The sequence below is a fragment of the Lolium perenne genome, chromosome 2 (assembly GCF_019359855.2).
Source record: "Lolium perenne isolate Kyuss_39 chromosome 2, Kyuss_2.0, whole genome shotgun sequence".
Classification (NCBI taxonomy): Eukaryota; Viridiplantae; Streptophyta; class Magnoliopsida; order Poales; family Poaceae; genus Lolium; species Lolium perenne.
In genome coordinates this window covers 299,996,419-300,008,959 of record NC_067245.2, presented here as the reverse complement: position 1 = coordinate 300,008,959, position 12,541 = coordinate 299,996,419, and the positions used below count along the sequence as shown (strand labels likewise).

The 12,541-nt window shown below is 47.4% G+C and overlaps 3 protein-coding genes across 4 annotated transcripts; 2 read left to right on the top strand and 1 right to left on the bottom strand.

Annotated features, from left to right (window-relative positions):
- Positions 1-3,812: 3,812 nt before the first annotated feature.
- LOC127329406 (BTB/POZ and MATH domain-containing protein 2-like) lies at positions 3,813-4,856 on the top strand. The gene has a single exon (XM_051355929.1). It carries the CDS (start codon positions 3,813-3,815, stop codon positions 4,854-4,856), a length of 1,044 nt encoding a protein of 347 aa, XP_051211889.1.
- Positions 4,857-6,467: 1,611 nt separating this feature from the next.
- Positions 6,468-10,386, top strand: LOC127336037 (uncharacterized). 2 transcript variants are annotated; one of them, XM_051362780.2, is made up of 7 exons: positions 6,468-6,721; positions 7,443-8,439; positions 8,943-8,996; positions 9,090-9,149; positions 9,230-9,310; positions 9,860-9,920; positions 10,012-10,386. In XM_051362780.2, exons 2-6 carry the CDS (start codon positions 7,497-7,499, stop codon positions 9,910-9,912), a joined length of 1,191 nt encoding a protein of 396 aa, XP_051218740.1. In that variant the 5' UTR covers positions 6,468-6,721; positions 7,443-7,496; the 3' UTR covers positions 9,913-9,920; positions 10,012-10,386. The 2 variants fall into 2 exon arrangements, with proteins under 2 accessions (XP_051218740.1, XP_051218739.1); XM_051362779.2 differs by having other exon boundaries at positions 9,860-10,386.
- Positions 10,387-11,166: 780 nt separating this feature from the next.
- Positions 11,167-12,129, bottom strand: LOC127330656 (BTB/POZ and MATH domain-containing protein 2-like). Its single transcript, XM_051356792.2, has one exon. The coding sequence runs from the start codon at positions 12,127-12,129 to the stop codon at positions 11,167-11,169; it is 963 nt and encodes a 320-aa protein (XP_051212752.1).
- Positions 12,130-12,541: the final 412 nt, after the last annotated feature.

Sequence of the window (12,541 nt, the reverse complement as noted above, 5' to 3'; positions counted from 1 at the left end):
CCAAAGCATCCGAGGAAGGTGGTGAAATGCACAAACTGTGGGTTGCCTGGGCACCGGAGGTCGACTTGAACAAAGCAGGCGGATGCCATGCTAGCATGACATTGGAATTTATCTTGTCTTTCATCCGGTGTATGTATCTGTTTTATGTTTTAGTGAAGTATCAGGATTACGATCGGCTCGCGTGACAAAGGAGAACTGTGTATATGTTCGGAAAATTGATTTGCTAAAATATTTGATAGCTAAATTTTCAGTACTGATGGTAAAATAATTTCTGCATAGTTGTTGTGCGCATCAAAATCTGCGTACTTGACTTGTATTATTAGGGGCGTGCCATTTTGCTTTCGAGGATAATGTGATACATAAACAGATTATTGACTGGGCGACCAAACTAAGTAGAACTGCTTCCCGGCAGTGGCTGAGACGTGGTGAATGGTCAGGTAATTCGAATTTGATCCTTAGCCTACTAAACCTTTTCATTTAATGAGTGAGTCGGTGTTGCATGAACAGTGCGTTTGTTGGGCAACCGTTCGAACATCAAATCCCCTTGGAGGGAAAATGGAGCTGGCTTGTGATACGAAATCGCTGGTCCAGAATTCTCCGGCACGGTCTAAGAAATCTCGACGCATCTAGTTCTGTTTTGTCCCTGCCGTCTGTCTGGTCCAAGACTCTGTATACTTATGTGGGCCTGAGCACTGTGTGAAATGCCTCCTGACTTATAAATACATCCTTCAATACAAAGGATACACATAGATCCAGAGGCAGTTGAATGGTCTTGATAGTGAGACCATCTGGACGCATGACCCGAAACTGATTTCCGGTGAACCAACAAAATATTTTAACATCTTACATTTTCAAACGGAGGGAGTATCTTGGGATGCAAGTTTTCCTACGTTTGGTTCTTATCCACCTACCCTCTCCCATATATTGTGCTTCATCCGTCTCACCAAAAGTATCTCAGTTTTATTAAAATTTGGATGTATCTACCTACTAAATAGTGTCTAGATACATCTAAATTTTGATAAAGTTGTGACACTTTTGGTGGGATGGAGCATACTGATAGAGTAGAGAGACACAACACTCTCACCTACATCTCTGTGTGAATTACTTTTTGCATATGTGATTGATCTTCATGTGTAGCTCGACTACTTTGCCTATAATTACGCTCGAGATCGGACTCGCTCATGGAAGGTCCCGGAAAAAAGAAAAAAAAATGAATTAGTGCTAGGAGGAACTAGACACTAAATGATATAGTAGAAGCGGGACCTCGGCGTGAGAATTCCAGAAATTCGTTCCTGACAGGATTTGAACTCTGGTCGTTGGGGTGCGCCACTGCGACCCCAACCACTGGGCTATGCCCAAGTGCCCTGGGGCGGTGCTACGAACCATGGGAATTATACTGTTTCCTTCCCACGAGATAGATCTCGCGTAAGAGCATCTCTAGCAGATCCCCTATCCGACTCCATTCGCATAATAACCACCGATTTCCGGTTTGAATGGCAAAAAGCGCGTCGTTTAGATCCCGTATCGGACCCCCATTTTCAAAAAAAAAAAAATCGGACAGCCCCGATCCGTGCCACGCGACCCCCAAGTTCCCGGGTCGGAGGGGCTGTGCGAGGCCGGCCTCCATCCATTTCCCTCTAGCGCGAAGGAAGTTTCAGCTCCCCCCTTTCCCGCTTCCGCTCCACTCGCTGCGCCCGATTCCGCCGCCCCCGCCCATCTCCGGCCACCGGAGCCTCCGCGACCGCCCCGACATGGACGTAGCCGCCCCTCCGCCGCTCCCGGGCAAGGCTGCACCGCGCGGACCAGCTGCAGCGACCGCATCCGGATCTAGCGCCTCCGCGGAAGCCACCACTGACCCCGTCATCGTCACCGCACCTCTCGCTGCTGCAGCGACCGGAAAGCGGAAGCGGCTGGGGCAACACGTCGTCCCCGCGCCTCCCGCTAGCCTGGCGCTCCCCGCTGCAGTTGCCCCTACCATCCCGACCAAGCAGGTGAAGCGGCCGAGTAGCAAGGTGGCAGCCGCGACGCCGGCACCGAAGAAGCCATCGGCGGCCAAGATGGCGTCGGTGGCTGCCTTGAATGCGGCGTTGGTGCCTACACCGCCGGAGCCGGCCGATGCGCGCAAGGTGGTCGATGAAAGTCCCGCGGTTGATGACGCGCCGGAGTCGTATGTTGACATGCTCAATGATGTTGCCGTGGATATCGACACGCCGCCGCTTGCAGACTACGGTGACTACAACGACAGATTGGAGGAGGGGCTCGAAGGGGAGGAGTTTGAATAGGAAGAAGATGCCGGCGGCGAGGGAGAAGATGAATTGGAAGAGATCGAGGAGGGGGCGTTCGATGGGGCGGTGGCCAAGGCGAAGGGGAGAGCGATCCGGACCGGCAACTGCACCGAGTTTGAAGACGTGATCTTGATACGTGCTTGGGAGGCGGTTTCGATGGATGCCGTGACCGGCACCGACCAAACCGGCAAGAGGTATTGGCAAGGCATCGAAGATGAATTCTTCCAATTGATGCCGCCTCTCTCTACTACTGCGACCCGCTCCTACCGCTCGCTCCAAGGCCGATGGGACACCATCAAGACGGCGTGCAGCCGGTGGTCAGGTTGCATCGAGGGCGAGAGGAACGCGCCACCGAGCGGCACCAACACCGGTGAATGGAAAGCTATTGCGCAGCAAAGGTTCCGGGAGATGCCGGGTTTGAAGCATGTACCGTTCAAGTTCGCTCATTGCTTCTTGAGCACAATCCGAAATGGAAGTTGATGGAACAACATGCGCCACCGCCGAAGCACAAGCTCATCGAGTTGGAGGACGCGGAGGAGGAGGATGACGTGCTTGAGAAAAAGAAGAACAAGGACAAGATGCCGGATGGATGCAAGGCGAACAAGGATAAGATCAAGAGACAAGGAGAGGCCGCTTCATTGTCTCTCAAGATCGATGTGATGGTCAAATCCAAAGAAGCGATGATGATCAAGACTTTGGCGGCCAAGAAGGAGATGATGGAGGCGAAGGCAAGGGAGAAAGAGGCAAAGTGGGCAACACTCCGGGAGGATGCAAAGCGCAAGGCCGACATTGAGGAGAAGAGAGCACACGCCGAGGAGCACCGTGCCATGGCGGAGCTCATCGCGGCGAAGAATGCCACTATGTTGATGAACCCGACGGCCATGGATGAGGAGACCCTTGAGTGGTGGAAGCTCACGAAGACATAGATCTTGGCGCGGAGAAGGGAAGCTGCACGCGCTGCCATGGCTGCCGTGATGACTGCTGGAGGTGGAGACGCTACGGCGAGCGGCGGCGGCTATGTCGATGCGCCGGCAAGCGACGGTGACGCGTGATCACTTCCCTCTTTCATGATGTGATGTTCGATTTTCTTTTGGTGCCGTGTTTCATGTATGATTGAGTATTTTGAACAATCTATTTTACATGATTATGTTGCTGCATTTGAGAATTATCGAATAATTTGGATAAACCCTGCGTTTACGGTTTCTGGTTGCGGGCCGAAAAGCGGCCGTGCATTCCAGACGCACCAAACGCTGCCCGTATAACACACGTTTGGGGTGGCCTGAATAGGCGGATATGAGGTTTGCGGTTTAGAGATCTGCTAGAGATGCTTTAAGAAGTTGAGAACCTAGAAACCGAGTATACAAGTCCCATCGAAGCCGATGACAGCTTTTTACGGTTTCATCAGCGTAGGTCTCACGAAGTCATGAGTCCTTGATTTACTTCCTCTCCTCAATTTCCTCCCTAAAATTAGAATCCTGCGTTCCTACGCGTGTAAAATCTGCTCCCGCACCCCTCTCCCTGCCGTTCATGGCTAGCAGCTCGACAACACCAGAGAGCACGACGTCCAGATGCATGACGCAGCACGTCACGGCGACGGTCAATTTCGAGATCACCAACTACCTGCGGCTCAAGGGCATGTCTGTTGGGGAGTTCGTCAGCTCGCCTGTTTTCAGAGTCGCTGGCTACGATTGGGAGATCAGGTTCTACCCTGCCGGGAAGAAGGACTTCAGTGCCGGCAAAGCCTCATGCTTCGTGCGCTATCTCAGCCAAGGTAAGGATGTGTGGACCAGCTTCGCGCTCAGCATGCTGGAGACGAAGGGCCAGGAACAGGTAGCCGGCTTCGGCACGATGCATCATGTCTTCTCTCCGAGGAAAGACGAACGGGGCCATGAGAAGTTCGTGGACAGATCGAAGCTGAAATCTGTGTCGCGCCAGGGCGATGGCTGCTTCACCATACGGTGCGTGCTCACCGTCAGCAAGGAGTCTCCTCCACTGGAGCTGGCCGGACACCTGGAGCGCATGCTCGGAAACGGGAGAGGCGCGGACGTCACCTTCTGCGTGCGTGGCCAGAAGTTCGGCGCGGATAGGTCCCTCCTGGCCGCGCGATCGCCATTCTTCGCGGCACAGCTATTTGGTCCGATGGCGGAGAAGGATATGCGGCGCGTGGAGGTGGACGACATGGAGCCTACCATCTTCCAGATGATGCTTCACTACATCTACACCGAATCGCTGCCGCCGGCGCCGGGTAGCGATGACGGAGAGGGCAACAACATTGCGGTGATGCAACATTTGCTGGTAGCTGCAGATAGGTACGGCCTGGATACGCTGAAGCAGATGTGCGAAGAAGAACTCTGCAATCTGATGGATGCGGAGACCGTCACGAGCACGTTGGCGTTAGCAAACCAGCACCAATGCGAACGGCTCAAAAAGGCATGCATGTCGTTTATGGAGTCGGCGGAAGTGATGGGAGCTGCCGTAGAGACCGACGGGTTCAAGGAGGGCCTGAAGACATGTTCACCGCCTTTGAGTTTGGAGGTGAGCCCCGGGGAGAAAAGCCAACCAACAATCTAGAAGAAGTAATGGTCCAGGTATTATATTTCCTAGTCATGGAAAACAGAGTAATGCTACACCTAAGGACTATATTTGTTCCGGGATGACGTGGTGAGCAATGGTGCATCACGATTTGTTAGGAAAATAACCAGCCACAGTACTGTGCCTCTCCAACCGCATTAGGCCACGTCTCGTCCATAGGTGTAGGATCATTGTGGAAAGTATACATGCATTAATTTGAAACAATTTTGTGGTTTGATTGGATGATTTTGTGCGACATTTCATTCTTTTCACTATTCCCAAGCCACGAGGGTTTCAATCATTCAGTTTTTTTTTTTTGAAGTACAATCATTCAGTTATGTTGTTTCTGCAGAAACAATGCGTTTAACATACTCATCAAACGGAAACACAAACATCTCACTATTCAATCGTTGAAACCAGGGATTTTATCCCTTTTGTGGGTGCGCGTGTTCTCTCGGGACCATCCTTCATATTCACTATGGATTGAAAATGGGTTCTTGACAAACTTCTAGGGAGTTTTGTTTTCAAAAAATCCACGAAATAATGTATAGTAATACAAAAAACCTAAAAAGTAGTGAAAAATACAACTATGTTCTTAGACCACCTATCAACGACATGTGAGCCGACAATGCACCGCCGTCCTCACCCGTTCATCACCCGAGCTAAGTAAAAATTATAGTAGAGCTTGTTGTAGTAAGCAAACGGAAAATCGTCGTACTAAGGCCTCAAAGAACAAGTGTACCAGAGCAGCAACCATTGACAAAGATGGCTCGTAGAGCAGAAGAGGTAGACCCAAAATCACACAAACAGACATGAAAAGCAATTAAATTCCAAAAGATACGCACGACACACAACTCCTCCGCCAGCACTAGACATGCCACCATATCGAAGACAGGGTGAAGAAACATCATGAACGTAAAAAGAAGTACTCCCTTTGATTTCGAGGGAATAAGGTATTTTTCTAAAAAAATCAAACAATGCCACAATGCAATAGAATAAATTATTAACGTGTACAATAAAAAAATCGACCCTAAGTTGAGAACCCCCAACCGAGGACGCAAGCCCCCAATGCCCTATCGAAGCCGATACGATCTCTTTCCGGTTTTATCCTTCATGGTAGGTCTTGGAAATTAGACGTCCTTGATTTACTCCATCTCTTAATTTTTCCTCAATATAAGAGCATCTTCAGCCGCGTCCCCCCAAAGCGTCCCTCAAACGGCGCCGGATCGAGCGTTTGGGGACGTGTTTTGTTCGTGTCGCGTTTGGGAGACGTCGCTTCCCAGTCGCGTCCCCCAGACGCCGCCCCCAAACTTTTTTATTTGATTTTTGAAAATACAACTATCTTTCTCCCTCCTTCGGCCCATTGAAGCACCTAACCATGTTATGTTTCTTGTCAAAAGCTCTATCTGTCTATTTGGATATCATCCTTATTATTTTAGTCGCTTCCCTTTAAGGCATGGATGAGTTGTGCCCTCACTTCGAGGCCTACGTGGATCGGCACCCACGGGCTCAATGGTTTGGGCAGACCAGCCCGAAGAGAATAATCGGCCCATGCAATATTTATCCATGTTGGCAGGCCGTACACAGCAGCAGCAAGTGGACCAACCGGCGCCTGCGTGCCCCGCCTCCGTAGCCACGATTTGTATGGTGCGGCGAGGCGAGGCGAGGCTGCTGCCGTTTCCCATCCAGCCACATCGTCCTCCTCCTCCACCACCACCGATCCCCCGCCATTCCGTTCCCCTCCGGCGAGAAGAACCCTAGCGCCCTTCTCTCCTCCGCCCGCCGCATCCACGGTCTTCCTCCTCTTCCCGTTCGCGGGCGCGATCGAGGCGACGGCGCTCGCGCGGAGGACACAACACTTCCAGGTAACCGCGTACTCCATCTCTACAAACCTACGCATGTTTCTGTCGCTCCACGGTGCCTGGTTTGGTCCCCTTTTTCTCATACGGTTTATCCCCGATCGGTTCATTGAATCTCAGATTGGCTCGTACTTTAGATGTTTCAATCTGTAGTTATTACTCTGCCTGCCTGATGATGTTTTGGGCCCGGCGATACGATATGATCGAGGTAGGATGAGATTTTGGATTGATTTAGACAGAAAAAAGAAGAGAGATTTCCACCTCCTCTTGTTTGGATATTGCTTCGATTTTTCTGAGGTGTTGATGTGTCAGATGGGATTTTGATAACAATTTGCAAATCACATGTCAACATCATACATTTTCTCTAGCTTGTAGGAGCTCAGCGTGCACATTAGTAATCTAATAAAATTTAAGCCGGTTCGTTTATATATGCCTGTTTGTGTTGGTAAGAGGTGTTGCACATTTCAAACCAGGAAAATAGTTTTGTTTTCTTTGGTTGTAATGTGCGACACAATCACTTTATTGTTGTGGGAAAATGGCTTCCAAGTTTGTAGGAGCACTAGATTTGACTGGCTTGAACACTCTTGTATTGTCAAGATGGAGTTTAAATCATTAATTGCAAACAGTAGCTATGCGACTCTTTTGAATTCACTTCTTTATGACAGTAGCAGTTCTTACCTTAAAAGAAAGCCACTGTACTAATTGAAAGGTAAATTCAAATCGACAGGGTATTCTAAGCATTCTTGGGTGCAGCTGCAAAGGGTGAAGCAAACCGGTAAAGATGACATCAGAAGGGAATAAACCTGTTGGACCTGGTGAACCACTGACAGCAAGCTCTGGTGCAAAGCGTAAGCGTGGTCGCCCAAGGAAATATGAGTATTCTACATATCAACAACCACAAATGGCACAGCCCATTCAGAGCATTCCACCTCTTCGCAGCACTCTGTATAACTCGAATATCCGCCAGGATGGGGTGCATATGACCCATACATCAGGTGCTACTGCTGACACTAGAATGCATACAGTTTATGTGCTTCCTGCACAGCCCATCCATGGTGATAGCTCCACTCGACCTAGAGATTCTGGTAATAATACAGTTAAGACTCAGGAAAATCAAGCCTTCAGTTATAGCACTGCTCATGTGCAAGGTAATTCAGGCAAGGATGTTATTATTGGCAAGCATTTTGTTGGCAAGATGACCAAGCAATCTCCTGGATTTTCTCTTATTACGGTTAAAGTGAAGGACAACCATGTGCTCAGAGGTTGTATCCCAGATGCATATAACCTACTCCCAATCACCCCGAAGGATGATCTTGCCCCTGAGCTCCCCATGCTCCGGCTAAGTCAAGTTCAAAAGAAACCATCTGCAATCCACAGGCAAGCGCCTATTCCCTTGCCAGTCCGCTTGGAGGATGTTACAATTGCAAAACCTCTTCAGATGAGGAGACCTGCGGAGAAATCTAATGCAAAGCACATCATCCCTCCCACTCCAAGACCATACATTGGTTCTGGAGTTCTTGCAGCAGCACCTGTCTCTGTTAAATCCGGGAATGCTGAATCTGCGCGTGCAGAACCATCAGTTACTGCAGTGCCAGTTAAATCTGCTCAACCTGTTTTAATATCATGCATACAAGTGGATAATCAAAATGTGCCAGTTGAAGAAAATTCTCTCCCTGAGGTTAGCAGCGATTCTGAATCTTCTGATGGAAGCGATGAGTCATCAGGTACACTTTCTTGGATTATATATTCTGCTGAGATTCTGATCAGCAACCACATTGGCCTGAAGTTATAGTTTTTACTTTCCAGGACAAGTTCAGAAACTTGTCAACCCTGTCTATTCTACATGGGTCTCAAGAAACTTCATGTACTATCTGATGTTTCTATCTTATTAACTTTAATTATATATCTGTGTTAATGCTCCAAACTTGCTTTATCAGTAGTGAAAGCTAAATAACCAAACACTTTTTTTGTTGAGTAGTTGTAAAGGAAGCCCCAGGTTAATCTTATTTTCATTCATTTACGAAGACTGCATTTTAAATTGAAACAAAATATGGAAGAGAGCCAACTAATATGTCAATCTTTCTCTCTGTTTCTCTAAAAACATTGTTTTACTTATCGATCTATGCAAGGCATATCTGGTATCTCAATATTCACAGCAGCTAAGTGTGGCCCTATTGCTAGTGTAGCTGGTAAGTTGCAGTTCATTTCAGTTGGATTTTCTTGGCAGGCCAAATTCAGAGCGTTGATCCAGCTGCCCCGTATCGGATCGAGATAACTTCAGGTATCACTTTCGCTCTATATGTTCACCCATGCCCTCTATGAAAAAATGACTTCTAATACTGAAAATGAATAAGCGATGGTGGTATTTTCTTAGGCTCCAAAGACCAGTCAAATGCTGCTAGTAGCAAGCAACATATTTGTAAGGAACCATCAGGTAATATATGTCTTTTTTGTGCTTCTGGTTGATGCACTTACCAGCTATTCTGAGCTAATTCTATGGGTGTAAAAATTTAGACAACGCTGAACAGTCTGAGCGACCAAAGACAGAGGCTAATGTTCTGAAAGAAGTTCATGGCTCAATGACAGTAGCCTCAGGTAAAACCAACCCTCGATGTTTCTTATTAGTCTTTCTAATCATAGCTTCAGTGATTTCTGAATCCTCACATGAGAAAGTATTTTGATCAGCGAAATATGTGTAGATCAGCTAAAAGTGGAACTTACTGATTGTACTCCCTCCGATCCTTTTTAATTGACTTAAATTTAGTATAAAGTTATACTAAGTCTAAGTCAATTAAAAGAGACCAGAGGGAGTACTTGTTTGGTTGCACAAACCTAATTTTGTATCAATAAGAAGGCTTCATCTTTTTTGAAAATTTTGAGCTCTTTTTGTGCTCTACACTCCCTTGAATAATGTCTCTGCAGAATTACATCAGTTATATGAACATGTAAATATATTTGTCGTCTGCCATGCATAAATTAGACCAGCGTCAGTAACTTTCTTAGGAACTACACCAACTACAGCGTGCAACTCATGAGCCATTGAACCCCTAGATAGTTTACTCTGTTTGGAATATCTAATCACTGTAGGCCTCTTTTTTACTTAAAGGGTAACAAACTGATGTGGCCTTGCTATTTGCATATCAGATGGCGTTCAATCTGTGGAGGAGGACGATGAAATGAAGGTTGACAGCAAATGAAAGCTGAGGTTGATAACGGCAACATAAATCATTTTGTTTGGGCTCTGGTTGATGCGCTTAACAGCTATTCTGAGCTAATTCATTTGCCTTATGCTGTAGAATGTTTCAGCCCAGCCTACAAAAATCTCAAAACGAAAAGTGGAGTCTTTCTCTGAATGGTCGAATGTTAGAGCAGACTAGCATCATTCAGTTTTACTTTTCTTTTATGACTCTATTTTGTCGAAAGTTCGAAAGAGATACAAAACCACAGGAAAGAGTATACCTAGCGGTTAGTGCCTATAGAAATGAGAGAATTGTATTTTCTTTTTCTTACATATTTAGCTTTCTAGGAGAATGATAAACATTTACAAGCGTCTTGATGTGAAGTGGATCCTACTGAAATGTAGATGTGCATCATTAGCAGCGGTTCTATAATTGTTCTATTGAAAAACATTTGCTTAATGCTAAACTACGGCAACTGATAGGTTCTACTGATCTTCCTTCCTTTGATTTTAATTTTTGTGTTGAAGCTCCTTTGCTTTAATAAGTAAACATTTTCAAGCAACAGGGAATTCAGAAAATTAAATGTCTGTCTGCCTTGTTGGCCTGGATGGATTAACTAAACCGGCTTAAGCAGCCGTGTCATCAGTTCCTTGTCGTCCTAGGACGCTGATTACCCATACAGCAAGACATGTACGTGACCAGCGTTATGTTTGCTGATATATCTCTAGACCAACCTTATCCCAAACTAAACCTGTGCCGAATTTTAAATATCCCCACTTGTGAATAAAACAACAGCTTGTGGGCTTGTGGTGTGAGAGAAGTTGTTTGGAAAATCAGAAGCTAGGGTTTGGGAAGTAACCACATGTCTAACACTATCCTTAAGTAAGCGGTTTGGCCATTGGAGGTGAGCAAAAATGTGATGTGTGCAGTTCGGGGAATTGCTCTTGAATGATTTCCCCTACAAAGGGGGGTTGCGAGTAGGGTTGCCAAATGACCAATGGTAGGTTTGACAAAAGTAGATATGCAAATTTCAGAAGGCAAATATTTTGAGTTTCAAGGTTTAATAAATCTAAACTGCCACACGTTTTTGGCGCAAAACATCGTTCTGTTTTGCATGGTACGTAGAAACTAAAAGTAAATTATATCTACAAAAGAAAGTAAAGTTGATATTTAACGGATCCTTTTGCACTACTACAAAACCCACTCTTGGCTCCTAGCCTTCACAATATATAGCGACTTTTGGTCGCAGAGTAGCTAGCTAGTAAGAGGTGTTTAGACGACCCTTGGGCGCAGTCGACGGCGCCCTTTGGATACAAACTCGAGACATGCATCCTTCAGTCGTTTGCAGCCGTGTTGATCAGCCAACTTCATTGAGGTTGTTATGGTCTTGGCATCCAACTTTTCGCACAACTCATCTTCGCATCCTAGCTTCAGCGTCTCCAGCCCGTACCTATCTGCTGCAACCAGTAGATGCTGCATCTCAGCTGCACTGTAGGCTCCACATTTTGGCAGCGAGCCCGTATAGATATAGTGAAGCATCTTCTTGAAGATAAGGGGATGCATGTCAGCGATGTCCAGGCATCGCATATCCTTCTCCGCCATCGGTCCAAATAGCATCGCACTGAAGACTGGCGACCGCGCAGCCAGGACGAACCTGTGTGCACGATACTCCTGGCCGCCTACCTTGAAGGTGACATCCATGCCTCTCTCGCCCCTGAGCATGCCCTCTAGGTCGCCTGGCAGATCCATCGGCGGTTGCGGCGACTCATTGGTAACGGTGAGGACGCACAGTATGGTGAAGCAGCCGCCGTCCCCCTCTTGTGACAGCGATTCCAGCTTTGCCTTGTCGACGAATTTGTGGAGGCCCCAGATGAAGTAACCGTATTTCCCCGAAGAGAAGACACGATTGGACACGACGAAACTGACAACCGGTTCCTGGCTCTTTTTATGTAGCATGCTCAGCGCCAAGCCGACGCTCACATCATGATCATGATCGCCTTGGCTGAGACACCACAGGTAGCAGGAGGCGTAACCATCGTCTTCATCGTGTCGGCCGCCTGGGAAGAACTTGATCTCCCAATCGTAGCCGCCGAGTTTGAAGACGGGCGAGCTCACAGACTCGCGGACGCACATGTCCTTAATCCGCATGTAATTGATTACCTCGAGACTGAGAGTCGCGGTGCTCTCCGTGGAGCATCTGAACGACATGATCTCGGGCACGCGGTCCCCTGCCATGGCTAAGGTAAACGAGGAATCTCCAACAGAGTATCCAGGCGTATGCGTCCTATCTTATTTTAGGGGAATATTGGTTATATAGGTCCTGCAAGTAATCAAGGACCCCGTAGCGAGACAAAACTGTAGGTCCATCGTAATGGTAAGGGTACTACTCCCGCGCCGTTAGATTCCTGTCTGTATGGAGCTTGGAGATGGGCGAGTAAAACGTGGGTCCTGGCTCCACGGTTAGTACGCATGGAGATATTTCCGCTGATTGCGATATGTTTCTAACAACTGCTCCCCTAAATCACGCTAGACTCGTTCTTGGCGCTACCCATTGCTTCCATCTTTGTGCTACTAACATACTACCTCCATCCCAAGACTTAAGGTCTATATTTTTTTAGAAAGTCAAACTATGTTAAGTTTGACTAAG

Coding starts and splice junctions, on each gene's coding strand:
- LOC127330656 (XM_051356792.2), bottom strand. CDS start 12,129: ATGGCAGGGGACCGCGTGCCCGAGATCATGTCGTTCAGATGCTCCACG.
- LOC127329406 (XM_051355929.1), top strand. CDS start 3,813: ATGGCTAGCAGCTCGACAACACCAGAGAGCACGACGTCCAGATGCATG.
- LOC127336037 (XM_051362780.2), top strand. CDS start 7,497: ATGACATCAGAAGGGAATAAACCTGTTGGACCTGGTGAACCACTGACA. Junction 8,440..8,942: donor TGGAAGCGATGAGTCATCAG/GTACACTTTCTT, acceptor TTTTCTTGGCAG/GCCAAATTCAGAGCGTTGAT. Junction 9,311..9,859: donor CTCAATGACAGTAGCCTCAG/GTAAAACCAACC, acceptor TTTGCATATCAG/ATGGCGTTCAATCTGTGGAG.